The 23,528-nt window shown below is 44.1% G+C and overlaps 3 protein-coding genes, 1 long non-coding RNA gene and 1 other non-coding gene across 9 annotated transcripts; 4 read left to right on the top strand and 1 right to left on the bottom strand.

The window, feature by feature from the left end:
* The first annotated feature begins 4,292 nt into the window (after positions 1-4,292).
* nrm (nurim) lies at positions 4,293-6,297 on the top strand. Its single transcript, XM_086136074.1, has 4 exons — positions 4,293-4,449; positions 5,094-5,287; positions 5,365-5,541; positions 5,625-6,297. The coding sequence occupies exons 1-4, from the start codon at positions 4,293-4,295 to the stop codon at positions 5,937-5,939; spliced, it is 843 nt and encodes a 280-aa protein (XP_085992200.1). The 3' UTR covers positions 5,940-6,297.
* trnak-cuu (transfer RNA lysine (anticodon CUU)) lies at positions 4,612-4,684 on the top strand. The gene has a single exon. It is a non-coding gene; the product is annotated as a tRNA-Lys (tRNA).
* On the bottom strand, positions 5,762-10,887 carry LOC147190917 (uncharacterized). 2 transcript variants are annotated; one of them, XR_015103629.1, is made up of 6 exons: positions 10,753-10,887; positions 10,393-10,539; positions 7,749-8,205; positions 7,486-7,527; positions 7,341-7,408; positions 5,762-5,912 (listed from the first exon to the last, which is right to left on the bottom strand). It is a non-coding gene; the product is annotated as an uncharacterized LOC147190917 (long non-coding RNA). The 2 variants fall into 2 exon arrangements; XR_015103628.1 differs by lacking the exon at positions 10,753-10,887 and having other exon boundaries at positions 7,749-7,889; positions 10,393-10,502.
* On the top strand, positions 7,854-16,539 carry ppp1r18 (protein phosphatase 1, regulatory subunit 18). Of its 2 annotated transcripts, none has more exons than XM_086136069.1 (3): positions 7,854-11,639; positions 15,196-15,412; positions 15,794-16,539. In XM_086136069.1, exons 1-3 carry the CDS (start codon positions 7,854-7,856, stop codon positions 15,811-15,813), a joined length of 4,023 nt encoding a protein of 1,340 aa, XP_085992195.1. In that variant the 3' UTR covers positions 15,814-16,539. The 2 variants fall into 2 exon arrangements, with proteins under 2 accessions (XP_085992195.1, XP_085992194.1); XM_086136068.1 differs by having other exon boundaries at positions 15,196-15,444.
* A 350-nt stretch (positions 16,540-16,889) lies between these two features.
* cratb (carnitine O-acetyltransferase b) lies at positions 16,890-23,521 on the top strand. Of its 3 annotated transcripts, none has more exons than XM_086136070.1 (16): positions 16,890-17,114; positions 17,190-17,276; positions 17,716-17,940; positions 18,257-18,375; positions 18,487-18,540; positions 19,332-19,497; positions 19,662-19,836; positions 20,179-20,269; positions 20,496-20,583; positions 20,657-20,757; positions 21,150-21,269; positions 21,563-21,685; positions 21,958-22,093; positions 22,194-22,256; positions 22,559-22,696; positions 22,917-23,521. In XM_086136070.1, exons 2-16 carry the CDS (start codon positions 17,226-17,228, stop codon positions 23,118-23,120), a joined length of 1,854 nt encoding a protein of 617 aa, XP_085992196.1. In that variant the 5' UTR covers positions 16,890-17,114; positions 17,190-17,225; the 3' UTR covers positions 23,121-23,521. The 3 variants fall into 3 exon arrangements, with proteins under 3 accessions (XP_085992196.1, XP_085992197.1, XP_085992198.1); XM_086136071.1 differs by having other exon boundaries at positions 16,891-16,980; XM_086136072.1 differs by having other exon boundaries at positions 16,912-16,929.
* Positions 23,522-23,528: the final 7 nt, after the last annotated feature.

Here is a 23,528-nt window from a genome sequence, read left to right as displayed (position 1 = left end):
CCTTCTTATGTGGCGTGTGGGACAATGACTCTCCTATTTATAAGCGCTGAAATATGCCTGGGATGCTTGTCACAGTACGCGAATACCACGCAGGGTGTGGAGGGGAAATGAAACGTTTGTGCTCGCGCACGCGCGCATACACGCACGCGCGCGCGCACACGCACACGCTCACACATAATATTAATTCTTTGCTGTGTGCGTTCGAATACTTGTGCACACCGAGCTCACGCTAACCGGTAACGTTGGGCTTCAATGACTGTGCTGAAACAATGGCGTTATATCTGCCTTCAGAAAAAAATATATAAATAACAGAGCAGGAATAAGCAACATTTAGCGTTATGAGAATGTTTCGATAGACAATGATATTGGAGCATCGGTGACGCCACGCCTTTCCCAGAATGCTTGTTAAGAAAAAAAAAAGCAGGATGTAATAAGTTAATAGTTGCTCTTTGTTAGCTTCGTTACAAAAGCGTCTGCGGTGGCGTTGGAAAGATAGAAGTGCAACGGAACAAAGTGAAAAAGGAACATTTCAGACGAAAGGGCAGGAGTGAATGCCTTTCAAAAGTATTGGAACAGCGAGGCCCATCCTTTATTTTTGTGATGGACGTGGCCCAGTATCTTTATGCCACACTGTAAAACAGCAAATTTGATCCAGCCAACTTTTGTGGGGACTTGAAAAACTGTCCGACCGGACTACCTTCCATAAAATGTTGGTAGATTTGTTGCTCAAAATCAACAGACCCAATTTCACCAGCATTCAGACAAAGGTCATGCATTTTTGGTGTGGAAAAAGAAGCATCGCAAATGAATATGTTGAGCTTTTTTTACGGTTTGGGAGGAGCATTTTACTTCATGGGAAATGCTCCGAATGTGACTAACGTGCTTGATGCTTGCTATAGTAAGCCTGAGCAGTGAATTTCACTCCTGGCGCTTGCAGAGGCTCCCTCCTGCCTCCACTTGCCACATAACGGAGACATTCCTGAACAAAAACATACCCGAGGGCAAGACTACTCGACACACAAGCGCACACACACGTATACACACTGTATATATATAAACGCATCATTTGTCTGTCATATTAGTTTTCTCACATTATCCCTACGTGATATGTCCATCGCCTTCTTATTCTGAATGTGTCTTTCGCATCGTAACTATTTTTTTTAAATCATAAAAAGCCTTTTAAATGACACTGTGGTGATCTTTACTTTCCCCAAATCCAGTGACACATAAGCGATTTGCAAAGGCCGCTGATGTTTTAGTTGAACCAGTCTGACAGCATGCAGAGTGGGCGTTTTGGTGGCTCCAAGTGTTGTGCCTGCAAACAAGGGAGCTCAGTGAAGAACTCAGCAGCTGTCACCCCCCCCCCCCACTCCCATGCTAGTGTAAAAGTGGGGCAAGCACACATGCACGCTTGCGAGGGCAGGCGAGTTTGCATGTTTTCATACCAGGGAATAAGGTTTCATGGCAAATGTGTCTTTCCCACACTCAGACGGGAGATGACGCCTCGTCTGTAGCTGAGACGGCTCGAGAGTCGAATGCAGAGTTGGAAAAGTTGGGATATCAGACTGTAGCTTATGAAGATCGTAAACGGCGTTGAGTTACCTGCTGCGCATGGGCGGGTCTCCCGCTGGAGCTTGGGACACTCCACACGAGGGCAGACACACAAGACTTGACAAGTGTAGTTGAGGTTGTTGAGTAAAATGGCACACTCGCTGATGGTGGGGGCAAACGTGGCTTTCAGATCCCATTCAATGAGGTGAATGGTTGTCGTTGTCGAAATGCGGCTCGTGGTTGACTGGCGAATAATCCAGGGTGTCGTCTGCCTTCCGTGAACCCTGGGAAAGATATCGAAAGGGGATCGACAATTTATGCATAGAATTGCACAGCCTCATGCACAAATGTGTTTTTAGTCTTTTTCTTATTACGTTAACTGGGTTTAAAGAGAATTCAGTTCGATTCTTATCACAGTCAGGGACTTGTGTAGTGGTCTATTTTTTTTTTTTAATAATCGATATCTATTATTGGCGTGCTATATGTTTGTTTGCAATGGTGCAGAACTTCAGTGTTTGTTTGTTTGTTTATTGAACACTATATACAAATTATTACTATATACAGTAATAATTTGACAGAAAATAAGGTAGATAAAAAAAAGTAAAAAGAAAGAAATCAATCTTCATTCAACACAGTTATTATGTTCAAGGGAGTAGGAAGAAGTAAAAAACTTATGTCTTATGCTGAGGGGAGAAGCGGTTCAGATAATGGATGAATGAATGAGTTTGTAATATTATATCGCAATATTAAGACTCTCGTGCAACTAAATACATTTTGCAACATTTTAGAAATCAGTTTGATGCAGTTCTACACCACGCCAAAGATCTAATAAGTATAGATTATGTTCAAATGAATTTGTAATCTCATTACATAATGCTCGCCGTCTCGTGGCCATTACGTGTATATAAACGCAATACAAGGCAAGTGCTTGTTAAGCAGTCATACATTGTCATGTGATGTCAGAATAAATGAAATGAAATGACACTTACCCTCCTCCTGTTCCCTTTAATTGACTAGTGAAACGAATTTGTTTCCCGTTAGGTCAAAAATCTTCAAGGCAAGGCATTTTATACAGTGAACGGAACTATCTATCGGGAGGAGGATTTTTTTTTTTTTGATAGATAGACACTTCCACACAAGGACAACATTGTTGTCACTCTTCTGTTAAAACAAAGACCTCACTGGAGCTTTATAGTAGTCAAATGTGTTTCCTTAGCCAACAGATGTTTTTAGTTATTTATTTTGGGCCATTATCCATTTGGAAGATAGTGGCCTGTAGCTTTGCACGGATTCAAAACAGCAAAATAGCCCAGAACACAAACCGGGCTTCCTAAATGTATCACAATAAGCGCAGTGTTCATTTTCTTCAGATGCTTTTTTTTTTTTCCATCTGTAAAAATAGAGCTCATTTGACTTGCCAATTAGCTCCACTTTTGTCTCATTCATTGAAAGGACATCCTCCCAGAAGCGTGGCTTGTCATGTTATTTCAGTGACCATTGTGTGCTTTAAAGGACAGACAATATTATCTGTACTCAAGATGTATGACATGATATTATGTGATGCGTTCCAGCTGTGGTCAGTTGATTGTGGATACAGTGAGTAAGGTATACTGCAAAATTCTGTGTATGTTTGTGTAAGTGGGATTAATACGCATTGTGTGTGCACGACCAGGTGGTACAGGCTCATGGGAAGTCGTACCAGTGTTTTGGCTGTGCTGATTGCAGAGAAAGCCTGGAGAATGTCCCCTTCACTGTGGGCACTGGTGAGAAGGTTTACTTTATCAACGACTACCACAGGTAGGTTTATTGACTCACCAAACAGTAGGTCACACCCAGTTACTGCTACGTATACTGAAGCCAGGAGCCGCAAGACGGGTTTAACGTGAAATGACTGTTGCTGGTTTCGGACTCCTTGCTGCACCGCTTGCAATAAGCCCATCGTACCAGTTGAGATGGGCTCACAATTGGGAATCTGTAAAGTTCAATGATGATCATCTGTTAACAGCTTTCTGTCATCATTTTCAGAGTTTCATTGAACAAAAACTATCACACAGAGTGCTATGGATGCAACTTTGACTTTGTTAGAAGAGAAGATTGTTGTACATAAAAGAAATTATACAATGTTGCGCCTTGTTTAATTTTTGCCTGCAATATGTCCAGTCCCAGGAGTGATTAGACAGTGTTACATTTTTGTATTTTTTTAGATCACCTCTGACAACAAACAGCAACATCACATAATGATAATGACTGAAACATACTTTCCTTCAGGTTCAATAAATCTGTGTTTGACTTTATGAACTGAACAAGACAAGTGAATGCATTTTTCTACAATATTCTATTTTTTTAGAGGTACCTATAGCGCGTGATGTACTGTATGTTTTCAAGGCGTTGCTTGTTTTGAATATGTAGTCAACCAGTTCGGTATTCGCGGTTGGCATATCCACGCACTTTTTAGTCACTTTTCCAATGCATTTCAATGGGCGAAAACGCTATTTGCGGGCCCGCCCGGTCCCTATTGCCCGCGAATTGCGAGGGTCGACTGCACTGAACCGTATATTTTCACACGGATGTGAGGATAAGTGATTCGGGAAATGGATGCCTGGATGGTGTTTCGCATGAACTCTCGCCAAAAAAATGTTCACGTTTCCAACATTGTTATGGCGCCCCCACGTGGCGCTCTTTGCAACTCCCACTCGTTCCCGTCCCGGAAGACAGCACTGTGGAAATGAACATAAAGCGTGATGGAAATGGCGTCCGTCACGGTCCGTGGTTGTGCTCTGTGCACGGTCACTTTGCTTAACTTTGCCTTTGTCTTCATATCCGGGGCGGATTTTATTCGCTTTCTATCATTCCGAGCTATTTACCATAACATCACCGGAGACACGATACTGTGCCAAGGTAAGTTTTCTGTTAGTGTCGCTCGCAAGCTATCGTAAACATTTACGGGTGAAACGTCGTCGTGGTGGACGCGTGCACGATTAATTTTTGCACGGCTCTGCCGATCGTGCCGTTGAAATTGGCTATGGTACTAGTCAATTTCGTAAAGCACTTCACATATACGCCCGGCTAGCTCAGTCGGTAGAGCATGAGACTCTTAATCTCAGGGTCGTGGGTTCGAGCCCCACGTTGGGCGAAATGTTTTGTCTGTCATTGTTACGTCCATGAATTTTTAATGTAGGTCGACGTCGATCAATTATATATATATAAATAACACGAATGGACTTAAAAGACGCCAGTTATTGGAACATTAAAAGCAATGTGACAGTGATAGGGTGATATAATGTTGCCTTAAAAAAATTATTGCCACCTTTATAGTACCATAAAAGTTGTTTTCTTACTCTTTGATTTTCAGCACATTATTCACACACACTGGGTTGCGTATTTCACGCTCCACTTAAACAAAACACTCTTCTTTTGTTTTATTGTTTAGCTACAGCGCCGCTCTCGTGCTTTTTTGTTTTTTTTTTGTGCATAAACTGCTTGACCACATGCTTAGGTTTGATCTTTTTTTTTTTTTTCAATCCGTTTACTCACCATACAAGACTCCATACCATGGTCAGAGGCACTACGGGACAGATCTGTCCTCAAGTCTCTGGTCATGGATGTGACTCTGCTGGCTCTCTTCACCTTGCAACACAGTCTGCTCGCATGGCCACCTGTCAAACAGGCCTGTCAGTCCATCCTGGGCTCCCTGAACAGGACCGCATACTGCTTCACCACCGCGCTGACTCTCCAGGTACCGCAGCACACGCCAGATGACAACTGGGAGCCTTGGTAGTCATTTTGCAAAGTTCTTCTCTTTCCACTGGTTAGTTCCTGATGCATTCCTGGCAGCCTGTAACTGGCGCCCCCTGTCTGTGGTCAGTGCGCCAAGCACCTTGGAGTGTCTGGTTCCCTCTGCTCTGCTTCACGGTGCACTTCTTCTGCTGGGCCATCATCTGCACCATCCTCATGATGTTTGACTACCCAGAATTGTTGGGCATTAAGCAGGTAAACTAAGATTAGATTTATTTATTTATTTTTTTGCAAATTCAGCTTGATTCATTTTTGCCACGCTATCTCTTCTTGCATAGGTGTATTACCAGTGTTTAGGCCTGGGGGACCCCTTGTCCTACAAGTCGTCCCAAGCTCAACGCTTCCTCTCTCACTTCCGCCATCCGGTGTGCCTGGAGCTAGGCGTTGTGTTGTGGCTCCTGCCGGCTTTATCCCTGGACAGGCTGCTGCTGGCATTAACGTTGTCGGTCTACATGGCGCTGGCACACCCGCTGGACAAACAGGATTTAGCTTTCGTTTGCGACCATCTTAGCCGCAAGGTGCAGATCTTTACGGAGCCGTACTGGGTCAAAGGCCCAACCCCCAGCCTGGACAGCAACCACAAGGACAAGTGAAATAATTATGCTGCTGTGAGCTGAAGCCAATGTAACACAAAATGTAACCACTGTCTTAAAACTGACTGGTCTACTGGACTTGGAAGACCCTCCGTGACCTTTTTGCACCTTCTTGATGTATTAGTCAATTTGCGCTTTCACCAAAGGAGGGTTCGGTTCCAAAATGTGAACCATTCTTTTTTTTTTTTTTTCCAGTATTAGTGGATTATTTCGTGTTGGTTGGCTAATGGCAGATGTGATTAATTGGCTGTCATTAAAAAAATTTTTTTTTTAATCTTTTGTAATTTTTCCTTCAAAACCTTGACCCAAATTCAACCTTGAATGGTATTATGAAAATAAACATACTTTGGAACCCACAGATGTGTGTCATGTACATTGAGCACATTAAGGATCACCGGAAGAAATTTGATTTTGTCTGGTTTTCGCATTAAAATAAAATCAACTGCATCAGATACATTTAAAGTAGACTACACGTCTACTTAAAAATAAAATGAGTCTATTTTTTGCAAAAAACTCTCGAATAGATATTAACAACGGAATTGTTTGGTTCCAATCCTGATCTTGATTCTTTCTGCCAGTTACTCCTTCAGCTCTGCCCCCCCTCGACCTACTCCATCCTTGATCTCCTCCAATTAGGCAAAGGGATGAGACGGGTGTGTGTGTGTGTGTGTGAGGTGGGGATGGGGAGGTTAGAGCCCGGGCAGACGGCCGTGCTCTTTAAACGCCTTTCTTAGGTCCCACAATATGGTGCTTGCCACTTAACTCTTCTGATGGACTTGAACGTAATTATCGGATTAGCGTCCTGGTGCTTGGGACCAGAAAATATTTACTGCACTCCAATGATGGTGCCGTGCTCTGGCACTTCGTTGGTTCTGAGTGGAACCTAAAAGTACGACTGACAAGTTTATTTATATATTTTTTGGAGGGGTGGGGGTGGTGTTGGTTTTTTTTTTTTTTTTTTTTGTGATCCTGCAGAGATGCATTTGTTTGGAGAAGCAAAGTGGATCCAGCAATAGTAGGCCGAAGACAAAGCAAGATTTTTGTAAGTATCTTTCATATGGGAACTAAGAAAGAAATGTGTTGTTATGGTGACAATTTGACTCTGTATGCAGAGTCAGGTGTTAGGAACCTGTCAAATAATTAGCCGCAATGTTTCATTACGCCTACGAGAACATTATGATCACTTGCACAATGTAATAAAAAAAAGTGTAAATTAGAAGTGAGCATAATTGTCTTTGGTTGGGCTGATTATATTACTTTTTTTTATAGTTGTGCTAACATCTTGTTAGATTGTTTAAGTGTGACGTCATAGCATTGTGATTGGTTGGCATAAAAGGGAAATGGTACAAACAATTATATTGGACTGATGATAATTTATTCATTATGATGTTCAGAACCTACTGGTTCGCACGTCCGCATCGCAGTTCCGACTTGCTTGCGTGGGTCTTTTCTGGGTACTGCAGCTTCCCCTCCACGTGCCCAAAACAATCGTGAATGATGGTCAATATTTGCCCTGCCATTGATTGGCAACCAGGGTTTACCTCACCTCTCGTGTAGACTCAACTGAGGCCTTATGAAGTCAGGTGCTCTAGAAAAGAAAAGGATGAATAGATTTATATGCTGTCGACTGTACCTTAAAGGTCAATCTTGATTCCTATTAGTAATTCTGTCTATTTGCCATGATAACAAGTATGCAAATTTCAAATGCAGTAACTACCGAAAAAAAAAAACCCTAGATAAAATAACATACTTTTGTACCACGCTGCTAACATAAACAATCTCATCTTGATGGTGAAGAAGTGACTTAACTGAATTAAACTTCTCCTTTCTGCACCCCAGTCACAGAGTCCAGGACACGCACCCGCTTCGGCGAAAAAAAACAAAACAAAAAAAAAAACAGCCGCTCTTCTTGTTATGTCTGTCTCCTCTCTTCCGGAATGGAAGCAACTCCTGTTGGAGAGAAAGAGGAAAGAGGAAGAGGAGCGAGGAAGGCGAGAAAAAGAAGAGGAGGAGAAGTTTGCCAGCATGCCTGCCTGGAAGCGAGGGATCATCCAGCGGAGGAAGGCAAAACAGGAAATCCTGGTCGACCGCGAGAAGGAGAGAGACATCGCTGTCCTGCCGGTGGAGGCTCAACCTCCCTCGGATCTATTCAGTGATCCAGAGAACGCTGGAACTGTCAGTCAGGCAAATGAACCATCATTCAGTCCAGATCCAAGCCAATGGATCCAATGGATGGATGTAGACCTTAAATCAGTGAGTCAGGTCTCTGTGGAAACCATAGTTCCGGTTCATGAAAACCCATTTATACGCACGCAGAGTCTGTGGAAGAAGGTCAAGGAAGGGGATGTGGGCTACCCTGAGAGGGGCAATGAGTTGGAGGTAAAAGAGCGGGAAAAGGACAAACTACCCCCCAGGGGTCAGGACGGGGAGAGCGGAAGAGGAAGAAATATCGAACAGAAAATTGAGAGATTTCGAGATTTGAGTGAAGGACGAGACAAGGAGAGGAGCAGAGACCGCAGTCAAGGGAGAGAGAATAACAGGGAGATTTGGGAAAAAGGCACATCAGTTAAAGATGTGAAAGAATTCCCAAAGGAGGAAAATGAAAGAGATCCAGCTAATTCATTTACCCCCCTCGTCCCTTGTCTTCGAACCATCCGTGCGGACAATATCATCATCATCGAACAGAACCGCAGAGGCAGCGATGAGATCAGAACAAAATGGAGGGAGACGGAAGTGGAGCGGCCTGAGGAGGACTTGCAAGGAAAGAGGGGCATGAAGATGGACCTCAGGGAGATCCTGGCAGGGGGAGCGAGCGTGACCGAGATCCGAGCTTCGGATGTTCTGATCATCAAGCCCACGGCGAGCATCGAGGAGCGGTCTTCGGGCGCGGGAGGAGTCAAAAACGCTGGGAGAGAGGACGGCGAGAAGTGCGCCTCGGATGCAAAGCGGGAGCACTTGGCCACGGAACTCAGAACTGAAATGTCGCGGGTGAGAGAAAAAGAGAGCTCCAAAGAAAAAGAAAGATCATGCGGCCAGGCCACGGTGATTAAGGGTGACAGAAAGAACAGCTTGGATGACAATGTGTTTTATGAAAGAGGAGGGAGAGTGAGCCAGCTGCTCACTAAATTTGGGGAGCTCCGTAAGCCTCCATCCAGATCGAAAAGCTCCGATAATTTCCTTAGGCCCGGGAGGAGGAAAAATTCAAGGGAAAATGATGACGGGAGGTCATCTGATGGGAGAAACGTGCCGCTCAAAGGTGTGCCAAAACGCTCATTCAGCTTCTCTGATAGGGTCGTCTGTCCGAAGGAAAATGGGTTGGACCCAGATGGGTACTTTGAAAGGAAACCACGTGAGAGGATATATTCAGACAGGAGCGGGGCAGGATTAGGGAAGGAAATACCAGCAAAGTGCAAAATGGGCTGTGTGCGACTCTTCGACAAAGACAAGTTTGGAAATCTTAAGGATGGGCAATTTAGAAACGAAGATCAGACTGATGCAATACAGAAAAGAAGTGAGACGGGGATGGGATTCCAAAACAGAACCGAAGTCAAGAATTTAGACCCCGTTGAAAGGAGGGCGACGGGCATGGCAAGTGAGGAAGATCGAGAAGGTTTTGCAATGGCATCTGTAAAAAGCGCAGAGGGGATTTCGTTTGCTAGGAGGATACCAATAAGGCAAGATGGCAAGGTGCGGATGGCCGAAAAAGAGTCGAGGAGACTCCCGGAGAAAGCTTTTAAATGGGATATCACTTCAGAGAAAGATTCTGACCCGGGAAGATATTCCGAAGGACAACTTTGCGACAAAACGGATGCATTCGAGAAAACGGAGGCTTTTACCGGCCAATGCGCTGCACAGAGTTGCTGTCGGCTTGAATCAGACCAGGCAGAGCGCTCCGGTCTGCTCAGTACTGTTGCAGACAGAGGGGCGAACTGGGACGTTTTGTCCCATCACACAGAAGAACTTATCGGTAAAATAGAAAAAATTGTGGACGCAACTGATTACAACAACGAGAAAGGGGAAAGATCCTGCAGGATCGAGTGCAAGCAAGGGGCACGTCATGAGATGGCTGCTTATGATGCAACCCCCAGATCTCCAAAAGGCATCCCTCCTTTGGGGAACCCTCCAGGCCACCTGGAGATCCAGATCCCTAGGACCGTGTTTTATGTTGCGGAGGAGATGGCGAGAAAGAAGACCATGGGTCAAAGCACGGAAGGTAAAGACTCCGGAGACGGGCAAGGAGTTGAGAGGAGAGATAGTTGGAGGATTGGCAAGCCCTTGAGCCGCATCGAATCCCTTCGAGAGAAAATTAGACAAAAAGAGCAGGAGAGGTTAAGTCAGAAGAGGGCGCAGGGCGTGAACGGGGATGAAAATAAATGCATTTCTGATGCACGGACAGAAGGGGACACCTGTGAGGAGAGGGGGACTGAAAAGGAGAAAGGATGGGAATCCGTACCTCCTTTGCAGAAGAGGACGACTGCAGCACAGAGTAGTGAAGCAGACACGGCGGTGCAGACATCCGGGTCTGTGTTTGACATCACGCAGGAAGTCGATGTGTTGAAAAACTGCCCTCCGCTTCCTGTTTCTGTCCTCGACTCACCCACTGTTGGTGAAGAGGAAGTAGGTAGCGCCTTCGCCAATGCTCCCTCGGAAAACTGCGGCGAATTATTCCTTCAAGCAACTGACGATGAGCCTGACACTTTGAAACATGCGGAAGAGCAAGTGACACAACACGGGACCCAACACCATCGTGGGGAAAGAGAACGAGAGGCAAGCGACACGGAGGACCCCGAGAAGGAAGTCGAGGGTTACACACCATCCATTGATCCAGCGCAACCTCCCTCACCCTCGCCGCCGCATCCCAACTCCCTCGCAGCGATGAGCCGGATCTACAATTTGGAGACGGTGGGCTCGAGGTCGGGCTTGTGTTTGAGAGAGAGGAATGTGGACGTTTCATCGGTACATCTCATTAAGGTGAAGCCCCTCCTCACGTCAGATGCACAAAAGGGGGATGGTAAAGTGTTCTCGGGAGAAGATGCCGGTGGCCTGAAGACCATACAACTTCCAATTGAGCAGTTTCGTCTCAAAGAGCAGGAAGTGCTACAGTCCCAACATGTTGCCTCAACATTAAACACTTTTTGCAAAGAGGCAAAAGGACCCCAAAGCAAAGGATTCAGAAAGCATCAGGCTGAGGAGATGGTCAAAGAAACACCGGAAATGAACCCCAAAGTGTGTCCCCGACGGATTTTTTCGCCAACATCTCTTCTTAAACAACCAAACCCAATTCATAACTCGCAACTCAGGAGCCAATCGCCGGACAAATCGCTGAAGCCCTCCGACTGCGCACCGACTCCAGCCTCCTCGCCGTGTTCTCCATCTCCCGCTGCCTCTCCATCGCCATCGCCGACATTCTTCTCAATTCGCAGTGCCTCGGGGGGTCACGTGAAGAGAGGGGCCACCATTACAATCACCCCCAAAAAGCCCACCGCAACGGGAAGAACAACCGGATCCATAACGCCGTCCAACCCAGCTGCATGCGCCAATACAAAAATACCCCAGCCGACCCAACAAAACCAGACAACCTCTGCTGCAGCCGAGCCCGCGAAGAAGAAATATCCGTCAGTGGAAGAAATTGAAGTGATTGGCGGATATCAGAACCTGGGGAAGTCATGTCTCGTTAGAAGCAAAGGGACTCCGAAAAAGGTAAGTGTGGAGCACAGTGAAACTCCTCTACAGCGAAATCATGTTTGCAGCAAGAATTTTTTCACAACACGGGGGTTTTCACTGTAGCAAATTTGATCTCAGATGTAAACACACACACACACACACACAAACGTATGTGTACTCTTTATTTTTATTCCATTAGTGCATAAGTATGAGTATACTCTTATTTGACACTTCATATAGTCAGTGTAGAAAGAAAAAAAGGGAAAGAAATTGCGAAATTTACAATCAGCATTCACTTTCACTGATAATTTCTGGGATAATGTCTTTTATTTTGCTTCCTCCGTCTTTCATTTTGATCACTTTTACCCTCTCTTCCAGCGTCAGAGCTCTTCTTGTCTTAGCTGCTTGACATCCAAAGGTCCGTTTTGTAGCAATTTTAGCAATGCAACGTTCTTGCTGCGTCTGAAACTAACAATAATACTTCCTGGACTACTGCGCATGTGTAAACCATTGTGGTGGTTGCTGTTGTCGTTTCCGAACGAAGCAGTAGAGGTCGCTGTTGCATTAGACTTCGTTTTAGTGAATCTCATCGCGAGGCAAGAGCAGAGAAAAAGATTTCGTATCACGCAACAGGGTTTTTTTTCGTTGTTTGGGGGGGCAGGAGAGTGGGAATGGTGTTAATGCATGAAGATGTTTTCACACTAGGGGGTATTTTTTTACCCATGTAGGTTTCATTGTAGAGGAGTTTCACTGTAATTGCTATTGCTAAAACGATAGTGCCTCATTCGCTCTGTAACAGTCATGCTGAGGCAGCAAAAAGTCTTCCACAAACTGTTGCCATAAAGTTGTGAAGAGCCGAAATATTTCGGGTAGGAAAAATATCTCAAGGGCAACTGTGTTGTTTGGCCAACATCTACTGTCTACATGTCACAGATTATGTATTTTATACGTGACCCGGATGGGATCATCAGGATGAATTTGAGACAGGGGGGAAACCACATTTTGCGTCACCTGCCCGTCTCTTTTTGTTGAGTGGAATCTCCTTTCACTGGGAGAACATCCCTCTTGATTGAAAGGCCCAACCACAGAGACAGACTTAAGCTGGTTAAAGCCTTATCAAGCACGGCATCATGATTCTTAGCCACCAAACCCCCGCTGGGATCTGCTTTTGCCACTTTGCAATAGTGAACCGTGAACCTATGAAATGACAGCAATGTCGATGATACGAAACGCCTAGGAAATGATGTTGATGACCGATAATCCATGTTTTACATGCTGTTTCTAAATAACTCCTGTAAGTTTGCCAACTACTCAAACTTCTACTCTCCAAATGACATCATATCATACAATACTGTGTTTTAAAATCAACCAGTATTTTATCATCTCACTCGGCCACTGCATTATTCCTTTCTAAGTCCTGCCTTCCAACACGATTAAAACGTAACATGGTCAGCAATCAGCGGTACACCAAAGAAGACCCTCCATGCCTGCCCAGTAGCACAGAGTGCCTGGCATGTCGATATTCACATTTTTTTCTTTTGGTTTTTACTATTCAGTTTCAGGCTTCTAAATCAGTTCAGCTCAACTCAACAGGTGTAGCCCACTTCTTGTCTCGTGTCAGCTGAGATAGGCTACAGCTAACTCATGACTCTAATGAGGACAAGCGGTACTGAAACTACATAAATACATGTAGTCTGTTGCTTTAGTATGGTTGTGTTTTATTAAAGCGACATTTCATACTTTATAAAAACAAAATTGGGGTGAAGCAGAACTAATGTCATTTCAAATGACTAACTAATAAATTTAGCTGTAATATTAGCATTATAGCAACATGCTAACGCTAATTAATAATGTGTTTCATATTGGAAGTAAGTTGCCCAACACCGGTAATGATAGAGTGAACATTTGAAAGGCCACAATGTTGGGCTCTTCCTCCCTCCTGAGTGTCAAGCAAATTCTTGTTTTCGCAAATTGAAGGTCTTTCAAGTCCATGCTAGGCAACGCTGGTTTTTACGCAATCGAGCGGTGTTCCACGGTTTGACTTTTGTTCAATCAAATTAAAACCAGTGCATGTCGGGGCAAAAAAAAAAAAAAACAACTTTACAATTAATTGCCCTATGTGTAGACTTCTTTCGCAGACTTCTTCCTCTTTCCCTTGCACCGATGTTGCTGTTCAGCTTTCCTAGATAAATCGTTCTTTGTATATTTTTTACCGTTGCAACGGTGTCCTTGAACTGAATTCCAGTAGAGGTGCTCGTGTCAAGGAGTTGAAAGCCCGTCATCTCTGTAGCTCGGTGCGTCATTATGAGTTGGAAAATAAAGATGTGAATTGCTAAAACAGAAACGGAGCCTCAGTTCCTCATTCAAACCACACTTCTCTTTATTATTTTACTGAACTATAGAGAATACTAGACATCTACAAAAAGAGGTGGGGGCAAGTTTCTATGACCTCAAACAGTAATGTAGATGCACTATGATACGCGTTATTATAAATTGTGCAACAATAGGCCGGGTGCGAGTGCTTAGCATGTCCATAAGTATGACACGAAAAGTAACTCTAGTCAACACAGAATGAGACAAAATGTCTCCGTATCAGATTATGCCTGTTGCGCCCTTGCATTTGGGAGAATGGTTGTGTGCACTATAGATTCGATTAATAATTTCACTGAGATACTTTTATTGTCTTGCATGACAATTACTTCGGGTAAAATATTACTGAAAACAGTGTTTCCCAAACTTTTACTGAGCAAAATACAGCACACCTATTTTGTGGTTACACCACAAAACAAAACCAAAAAAAAAAAAGGCAACTTGTTTTGCCCAAAACTAGCTTAGCTTGTATCGAAAATGGAAGACAAGAACGAAGCTGTTTTACTACAAAGCAACATTCCAACATACTTTCTGTGTTTGCAAATTGCAATCTCTTTAGCTGGTGACAGTAAAGCTACTGTATGTTGTGACTGGCTCACACATGCCTGATGGGCTTTGTATAATTTGACTCAGGCTTAACCTCTCTGAACCATGGCGTCAAGTCACAGCAGGGTGTGACGGGTTGGTCCTCTCCGATTCTTGCTTTTTCTCCTCTTCATGCTTCTCACACTCTATCAAAGTCTTTGTTTTACCGACAGGATTTGAAAATAATATTGCCTTTTGCGGGTGTCGGTTTCAACACTGACCTGACTGTTTCTGTCAAGAGCCTCTGCTGTTTTGGTGAAAGGTTAATAAGGTTGAGGGTGCTGGGATAAGCTCCCTTTGCCTCACTATGATTCGTCCTGCCATGCTAATGCACAGCTATTATCCTTGGGCCCTTGCAGACAGTCTCACGGGAAGATGGAAAGGTAAACCTGTGTGTCGAAACTCTGCAGTGTGATACCCTGTTGTGATAAAAGTCATTTTTGTTTTTTTTCCAACCTAGAATACTTGCCTTTTTGATTGTCAAGGATTACAGCGGTATTGCGGTTTTACCTCACTTGCATAGAGCAACCATATGCGGGTTTTTTTTGGCAAGTCAAGGAGAATAGGTTAAAAAAAGAAATCTGCGAAAATGGTAAATAAAGAAAGACATTTACTTTGTACCTTTATGTGTTAACAGGGGAAGGTGTGTTTCAATGAGGACCGACTCGAGCAAGTGTGCGAGTATCCTTCCGAGACCTCCATGTTGGTTTCCACCCCCTACCCCCATGAAACTGGGAGGACCGAGACACCGCAGGGAGAAGAGTCGCAGGATGAGGAAGGGGAAGCGGATGGAGAGGTCGTGTCCAAATGCTCAAGAAATTTGGGGACTGCATTGGGACGGGGTCTAAGAGTGGGTCAGTGTCACCCCCTTCTCAAAAAACATAAGGTGTAATCACAGATTTGTCATTTTTGGGCTTTTAAGAGAAAACCAATATTTGCATCTGCGATTAGCTCAGTTGTGATGTTTAGCTAGCTATGCCTACACCCAGAAAATGCATCTTACCTTCCTATAGTCCGCTTGTGCGGCCACGTTAGAGCGCCTCGTTGTCGGCTGTGAGTGTGCGCGTGTCATTGAGAGAAACGCTGAAAAGTCAGGAGATATGCGGTGAAAGAAATGCTACCTCTGTTTCTAAAAATGAAATGTAGAGTGATATAAAGTAAGTGTGATACTATTCTGTGATATACTATTCTGAAACTGAACATTATTTCCCTCCCATCCCCCTTATGTTTTCCAGATGAGTCGTGCCCTCGGTAGACGCCACTCACCTCGCCAAAATGCCCATGCAAAGCAATCGGGCTTTCGGAGGTTATTGAATATTCCATTAGATGGTTTGAAATGAGTCATCTCAGTCTGTGTAGTGAAGATGTACAGTTTGTTTCCTGCTGTGGATAGCAGCGGTTTATATTTAGCTTTATTTTTCAGGGGACAAACGTGAATGTATGGCACATAATGTCAAGGTCTTAGTTCACCAGCTGCTTTTGGTGCTCTGTGGCAAAAGATCACTTGTCTATGCAAAAAAATGAAAATGGTTTTATTCTGTAGTTAATATATTTGATAGGATTTCAATTTCTGATATGAAGTCAGTCAATCAGTGATGTTTATCTCATCTGAGTGCCTTGTGTCTGCTTGATATAGTGAACCCGCACACATGGTACAGTATGAAGATCAGTTGACATGTTTTTATTTGTTGCTATTCTTTAAATGGAAAGAAGTGAGCGACTGTTATTTTAATATTTTGTCACATGGAAGTGGCAAAAACTAAGAAAGAAGACAACGGCAGATTTGTGTGACCGTTTTGCAACTGCTGTCAGATTATTGGCTGTGTATTATTAACACATACAGTATTTAGTACTTTTTGTTTGTAAATGAACATGTTTGACGGGAGAAAGGTGCATAAAGTCTGGACAGAAACTGCACAAATGAGTTTTTATTTTTTGAAACGGCTTGCTTGAAAAAAATGGAATAAATATTTAAAACCTTTGTTTCTGTTATTCTTTTTATTTTGTGTGTGTGTGCGCGCGCGCGTGCGTGTGTGCGAGTGTGTGTGTGTGTGTGTGTGTGTGTGTGCACGTCTTTGGTCGTGCTCCCTCAAAAGCGAAAAGCTGCAATCTTCAATGACTTAAGTAAAGGAGTTCAATCAATAATTCTACTTTTGACAGACTGCTTTAACCCGAGTACATGCACTTTCCTGTAAGTAGATGGTTAAAACTGTGTGTGTGGAACACGTCATTGTTGTGTTCCTCCTTCTTCCGGTGAAACAGCGACACGTAACGGAGAAACGAGGTACTGCAACTAGTTTTCATATCTCCGTTTACGGAAACCACTTTTGACGTCAACACGTGCGCAGACTTGCCCCGAGAGTTCACTTCGGTACGTGAGGCTTTGCGTGTACACTTCTGAAATCACACCGACGCCTAGAGGGTAGGTCCGGCGTTGTTCTTTCTCTCTGCGTTTTCAACTGGACTCTACTTGATCGATGAAGACTCTCTTGCACATCCTCGATGGAGCACGGCTCACTTTTTAATCATCGGAACCCTCAACGACTGTGCTAAAGGGTGCGGGGGGGGGGGCGGATCTGTAGGCCGAGGACTTTTTACGTTTTTGCTTCATGTGCTGAATACGTCTGACAGATGCAAAGGCGACTGCGGGCTTGATTTGGAAGAAACATGATTTCCAGCAAAATCCAAGCGGGGGCGTGCAGACTATGGTTCACGCGTGTAAGTATTTATACAGACGCGTGTGCAAGTCTTTGTGTGTCTGTGAATGGTGTGTGTTTTAACCAAGTCGGGACAAATGGGTTTGGCCATTCGTAAATAAAGTTTGGAATGTGAATGCAAACTTTTTTTTTTGGGAAGGGGGGAGGTAGATAAATACACCACTTAGAATGAATTTGATTCTAATTTAGGGAACAAGCTCAATCTTTTTTTTTTTTAAGCCAATATTTTTTGTAAACATTTTTGACCTTACTGGGCGTACACAACAACTACCACAAAGTCATTCAAATATGCAAAATGGAACACAGATTCATAACATGTACAGAATGATCAAACAGCAACTAATAAAATGACTATATAAAATTCATATTACAATTAGTTTGACTCAATTGTGAATGGCGGGGGGGAAAAACAACGGTAAAACTTCTCACTTTTCTTTCAGGTGACATCCAGGCAGGAGCTGAGCATGTCCACCTTCGTGCCCCCGCAGCCGGTGCCCCCCCTCAATCAGACCCTGCAGGCCTACATGAGAGGCTTGGAGCCCCTCATACCCCCCGAGGAGCTCGCCCACACCCGCCGAGTGATGCGCGAGTTTGCCAAGCGTGGTGGTCTGGGTGCGGAGCTTCAGAGGGGCTTGGAAAAGAGGGCCAGAAACACAGAGAACTGGGTGCGTGATTTTCAGCTCGATCTCACTGGGGAAGCATGACACATGCTGTTGATTGATGTGTCGGTGAAGCACGGAGAATGCTGCAATTTGCATATGCCAACGCCGCTACTGCTTAACCCTTTCAGGCACCCTGTAATCTGACAACATGATAAGGTGTCCACTGTAGTGACCGCTGTCTCTCACTATTGGCGCTAAACAAAACAAAGTTGCATCAACCCATTGCGCTTTTCGATAACGGGGACGCACCGCGATGGTACAAAATGGGACTATTTACAAGGGTTCGAAACAGCTGTGTTTATGTGTATGTTCCCTGTAGATCACAGACTGGTGGGTGCAGTGGGCCTACTTGGAAAGTCGACTGCCGCTGCCCGTGCACTCCAACCCGGCCATATCTCTCCCCAGACGAGATTACAATGGCTGGAGGAGCCAACTCGTGTGAGTAAACACACTGCACTCAATGCTGCTTTAGACAACTGAATAAAAAGTAGGTCATAATTGAAGGTAGTCGTCTTTTGTAAACTAATCATAAACTATGTTTCCTTTTAGGTTTGCTTCCAAGCTGATTGTAGCCGTACTTGAATTCAAGGCCAAACTTGACGCGTGAGTCCTATCCGTGAAATGAGCGAATGATGCCGCTTCGTGTTTTGGACGGTTTGATGAGCTGGCGTTGATTCATATTTCCAACGGTAGTGAACGACACTCGGGCTTGCGGTAATCCTCTAATCAACCCGTAATCTGTCGCATTGCTATTTGTGTGCGCTGACCTTCGGCCCTGCTGGCACGGCCTTGTATGTATTCCTTTGCTGTATGAAGTTATTCTGTCTAAATATACGTGCCCGCGCTCTTTTGTAATAGTATCCCTGTCGCAAATTCTTTTGTTTTGAAAAGCTCGGCGGGAATATGAGCTCTTTGTTTTAGGAGAACAAGTCATTTGGGGACACGTTTCTTTGGTCAACCCAGCTCTCATCGTTTGCAAACGTGAACGCTTATGCACTCTCGGCCTGGGGATAAAGCCATTGTGTAGCGATGTGCATAATATTTCAATACCGGTAATTTATTGGGAGCTGTTGATTGATTAGCGTCTTGAAGCAATTCGGGTAAAATGGAGTGCACTATTTGGCTGCATGACAATACCCTCTATTAAAACAAATAGTTTTTGTTTGAAATGTGATCGCGTATGAAACCAAATGTTTGCTTTCCCAAATACGTTAACGGGAACACAAGGAATGGTGCTTGGCATCTAATGTTACTTCAATGATTAGAATGAATGGCAGAGTTGCTTATTTATTTCTAAAAACAACTTCAGTGATATGATATACTTAATGGAAAAAGAAAAACTTGAGAGTGATTATCGTAAAAATCAAACGAACGATTTGCGTTTGTGTCTTAAGTGGCCGGCTGCCCTTGGAGTACATGCGAGGCAGGCCTCTGTGCATGGAGCTCTATCCGCTGCTCTTCTCTTCCTGTCGCATCCCGGGGCCCAAGCACGATTACGTCGCTCACTACGGCACCTCCCGACGATCGCCAACGCACATCACCGTGGTCAGGAACTACCAGGTCAGCAAAGCTGAGCTTACTATTTTTCCTGCCGATTTATGCCACATAACGCTGTTATGCCGAATAAATATTGAAAAGTCGCTACAAATGCAAGACGCCTCCAGCTCGTTGGGAACAAAAATAAATAAATCATATCGGAAAAGACTCAAACTTTTGCGGTCTAGTTTTTTCAGCTGGAGTTGTACAACAGCGACGGGTCTCGTCTGAGCGAGAGCCAGATTCACGGGCAGCTGCTGAGGATCAGATCTCAGTCCTGGAAGACGGACAAGGAGCCGATGGGCATCCTGACAAGCGAGCATCGCCATACATGGGGCCAAGCGTACAACCGCCTGCAGAGAGGTAGAAAATATGACTGGGCAGACCTTGTAGGATGCCACCAAATTTTGCCATGCAACCGTTTTGCACTTGTCTGGCTTTTTTTTTCCATTTTCCCCATTTTATCAGTTATCGATGTGCAATACAAACCGTAGTGAAAATGAATGGACGATGACAATGAATTTTAAATTGTGAAATGGTGAGAAGAAGTTGTGGAGACGGTACCACACATGAAGCTATCCTTCACAATTTCAATATGCTAAATTTCCGAATATTATTATTTGTTTTCCTTTTTTGGGACTCCCTATTTAACTCCATCTTATCTACTTGCCTCTTTGTCCTTTTTATACTCTTGTTTCACCCCAGATAAATTGAACCGGGAATCAGTGCAGGCCATCGAGAGAGGACTTTTCTCGCTATGTCTGGATTCTCCGGTTATGAGGATATCGGATGAAAAGTATGTCCACATACACACACGCTAAGTGGTAGATTCCCAATTCTTCCCCCCTCCCCCAAGAAACCGAACACCCAGATGCTTATGCGTCTGGTGTTTACCACCATGGCAACATGCAGTATGCCATCATTAGAAATGGAAAGACTGCCTGAAATAACATTCTGCAAGCACTTTGAATATCGTTTGAAGGAATATCCATTCAAGAAGCCGGGAAATTTTTGATTGACAGATACGCTAGCCGCAAAGCGGCCCAGGTCCTGCACGGAGGCGGGACCTTCTCCAACAGTGGCAACCGTTGGTTTGACAAAACTCTACAGGTGAGTGGCCAAGCGGCTCATCTTCGCCAAAGCCAAACGTTGAAAGCATCGCTGCTTTGTCGATTTTGTGCAGTTTGTAATCGGCGAGGACGGCTCCTGGGGTCTCCTGTATGAACAAGCCACAGCTGAAGGTCCGCCAATAGCGACCTTGCTGGATTATATCCTTCGCAACTGGTATTGAAGCCGTGTTCTCCTAACATTTTTTTTTAGCTTGATCATTTCTTTGTCAAAATAATAATTATTACTGATGCTGTATATAGAAATGTGTGCAAAGTCTGATCCTAAGTCAAAGGCTGCGTGAAACCCTTCGGCACTCTACGACGCAAAAATAAAAGGACATGACGTATATGTACGTCATGGGTAGGCAGTCGTAGTGGGTTGACATATTTATACGTCATGGGAATAAAAGAGTGAATGAATGTACTGTTCTTTCTCAGTTATAACGCTTTTTAATATGGAGGAAAAAAAATCGTTGATACAAAGTTTCGATTCATACATTTACTGTTCGTGTATGTGTATGTCGATTTACTCTATCTATGAGCAATCGCTTATTTTACTTTCTGCAGTGAGAATCCGGATCCAACGAGAGCACCACTGGTCCCTCTTCCAATGCCGAAGAAGCTTTACTTCCATATTGACAGAGAAATCAAGCGAGACATCGAGAATGCTAAGCAGAACCTTGATATGTAAGTTGCATAACTCGGAAAACGGTTTTAAATGTTTGCTGCCGAACATGATAAGAAAACTTGTCTCACTGCGCATTGCCAACCAGATCTTTTGTTTTGAAATCCAAAGTGACGGCCGCAAATTAAAGCTTGACAAAAAAGACAGCTCTCTTTGGCCCAGTTTTTTTTCCGCCCTCGCCGCCCCTTTGAGACAAATAGCTAACATGTTTAAATTTTTTTGTTTTTTGTTTGTTTAAGTTAAATCACTGCTCATTTATAAAAAATTCGCCAAAAAAAAAAAAATGTCGCTCCAGACTGATCAACGACCTGGATGTGAACGTTTTCAACTTTACGAAGTTTGGCAAGGACCTTCCCAAGCAGCACAAACTGAGTCCCAACTCCTTCATCCAGGTGGCACTGCAGCTGGCGTACTACAGGTAAAGGAATTAATATTTGAAAAACATTTGCGGACAATTCGGCTGTACACCTCTTCAAACTACAGACACGAAACGAAAAAGGTTTTTCATGAGTACCTAATAGACAGTGGAAGGGATTAGCTTGTGCTGGTTTTACAGCTCACGTAAGTGGGCTCGTAGCCTTGACACTCTTCCTCTATTATGGTTAAATCATAAGCAAGAAAAAGTTAAAAGACTGAAAAATAAAGCACATCAGCAGTTTGGTATTCGGAGATGTTTCCCCGTTTGTGTAGAGTTCATGGCGACGTGTGCGCCACCTGCGACATCGCCTCTCAGAGGATGTTTCGGAAAGGAAGGACCGATTACATCCGCTCGCCTTCAAGCCAGATGCTGAAATTCATCCTCGCCTTCGTTGATCCGTCCGTGTCGGTGAGCAAACGGGGCCGTTTCATTTCAAACGCTTCTCTTGTGGAAAAACTGTTGGGATTGTCATGAGGACATTTTTCGCTTCTTTTGTCTTGCGCTGCAGCGTGAAGCAAAGCTCCAGCTGTTGACAGAAGCTATTGACGCCTACTCTGCTCTGACGAACCAGGTAACCAAGCTTTTCAAAAATGTCAATCAATGATTATTCTAATACAGTGATACGCTGAAGTAAAAGTGCCCTAACTTATGGGGTTTGGAGCCATTATTATTTATGAATGTCATACCACATTCGCCAATCCACTTTAAGTGAGTCATTGTTGAGGTAAAATGGTCAAACACACAAAATGAGAACACTCACACCAACTGACGCTCAGTTACGAGCTTGGCCACGGACCAAATTCGACTTTTAGGTCAAGGTTGCACTTCTGCATCTGTGACCAGCAAAATTTCCCTACTTGGACTCTATTGCAGGTACTTAAAGGACACGGCATTGACCGCCACCTGCTGGGGCTCAAGTTACAGGCCATCGAAGAAGGACTGAGCGTGCCCAAAATCTTCATGGATACTGCCTATGGTCTGGCTACTCATTGGAAACTCCGAACGGGGCAGGTGCGGGCATGTTTGTCAAAGTATTTTCGATTGCTTCCCATGCGGTTGACAAGTAACCAGTCCAGAGTATACCTCGGCTGCTACAGTACATTGCTAGCATGACTTATCCAAGTTACCGGGTTGTTATTGTATTTTTTGGAAATGTATAATCATTTAAAGCATAGGAGGTGATAAACCTATGATGACGCGATGGTCACGGTCACTGTCTTTTCCCCCTTAGGTGCCCGCAAACACAGACAGCGTGATGTGTTTTGGTCCTCTGGTCCCTGATGGTTACGCCATATGTTACAACCCACAGTCTGACCACGTCCACTTTTCAATAACTGCCTTCAACTGCTGCGAGGAGACAAATGCAGAAACGCTGGGCGTTGCCGTGAGGGAGACGCTGTGCCAACTGCACGAGCTACTGGAGCCTACTGTGTAGAGCTGCGGCAGACTAAGAGCATTCCAGTTTTCACTCCTCTTTGTTCATACAGCAAACTCACAAAAGTGTTTATGAAGGGCTATTGTAGATTTTTTGTGTATATTTCATCTTCACAGGTGCACACATTTCACTTTGTGTGAAAAGAAATCATGTCGACACTTTATGAATTAATCATTAATCACCGCCATAGCGTTTGTATATACAGGAAGATTCGTTGTAACCACCGTCAACTCAGATTTTGTAGGTCATTTGGTGTGGTTGTGAAGGACCAAAATTTGGAAAAGACATGTTGATGGTAACAAATGGTGCTGTTGCTTGAATTAAACTAGTGTGGCCCACTGTGTTGGGCATGTTTGTGCACAACTTGCTTATTTGGTTAATAAAGCTCAAGTTATTGCTCATTGATGA

This window comes from Hippocampus guttulatus, chromosome 18 (assembly GCF_054856545.1).
Source record: "Hippocampus guttulatus isolate MCC_2025c chromosome 18, RoL_Hgut_1.0, whole genome shotgun sequence".
NCBI classification, from domain to species: Eukaryota; Metazoa; Chordata; class Actinopteri; order Syngnathiformes; family Syngnathidae; genus Hippocampus; species Hippocampus guttulatus.
Note: the sequence above shows the minus strand (reverse complement) of the source record. Positions and strands in the feature narration are given on the sequence as shown.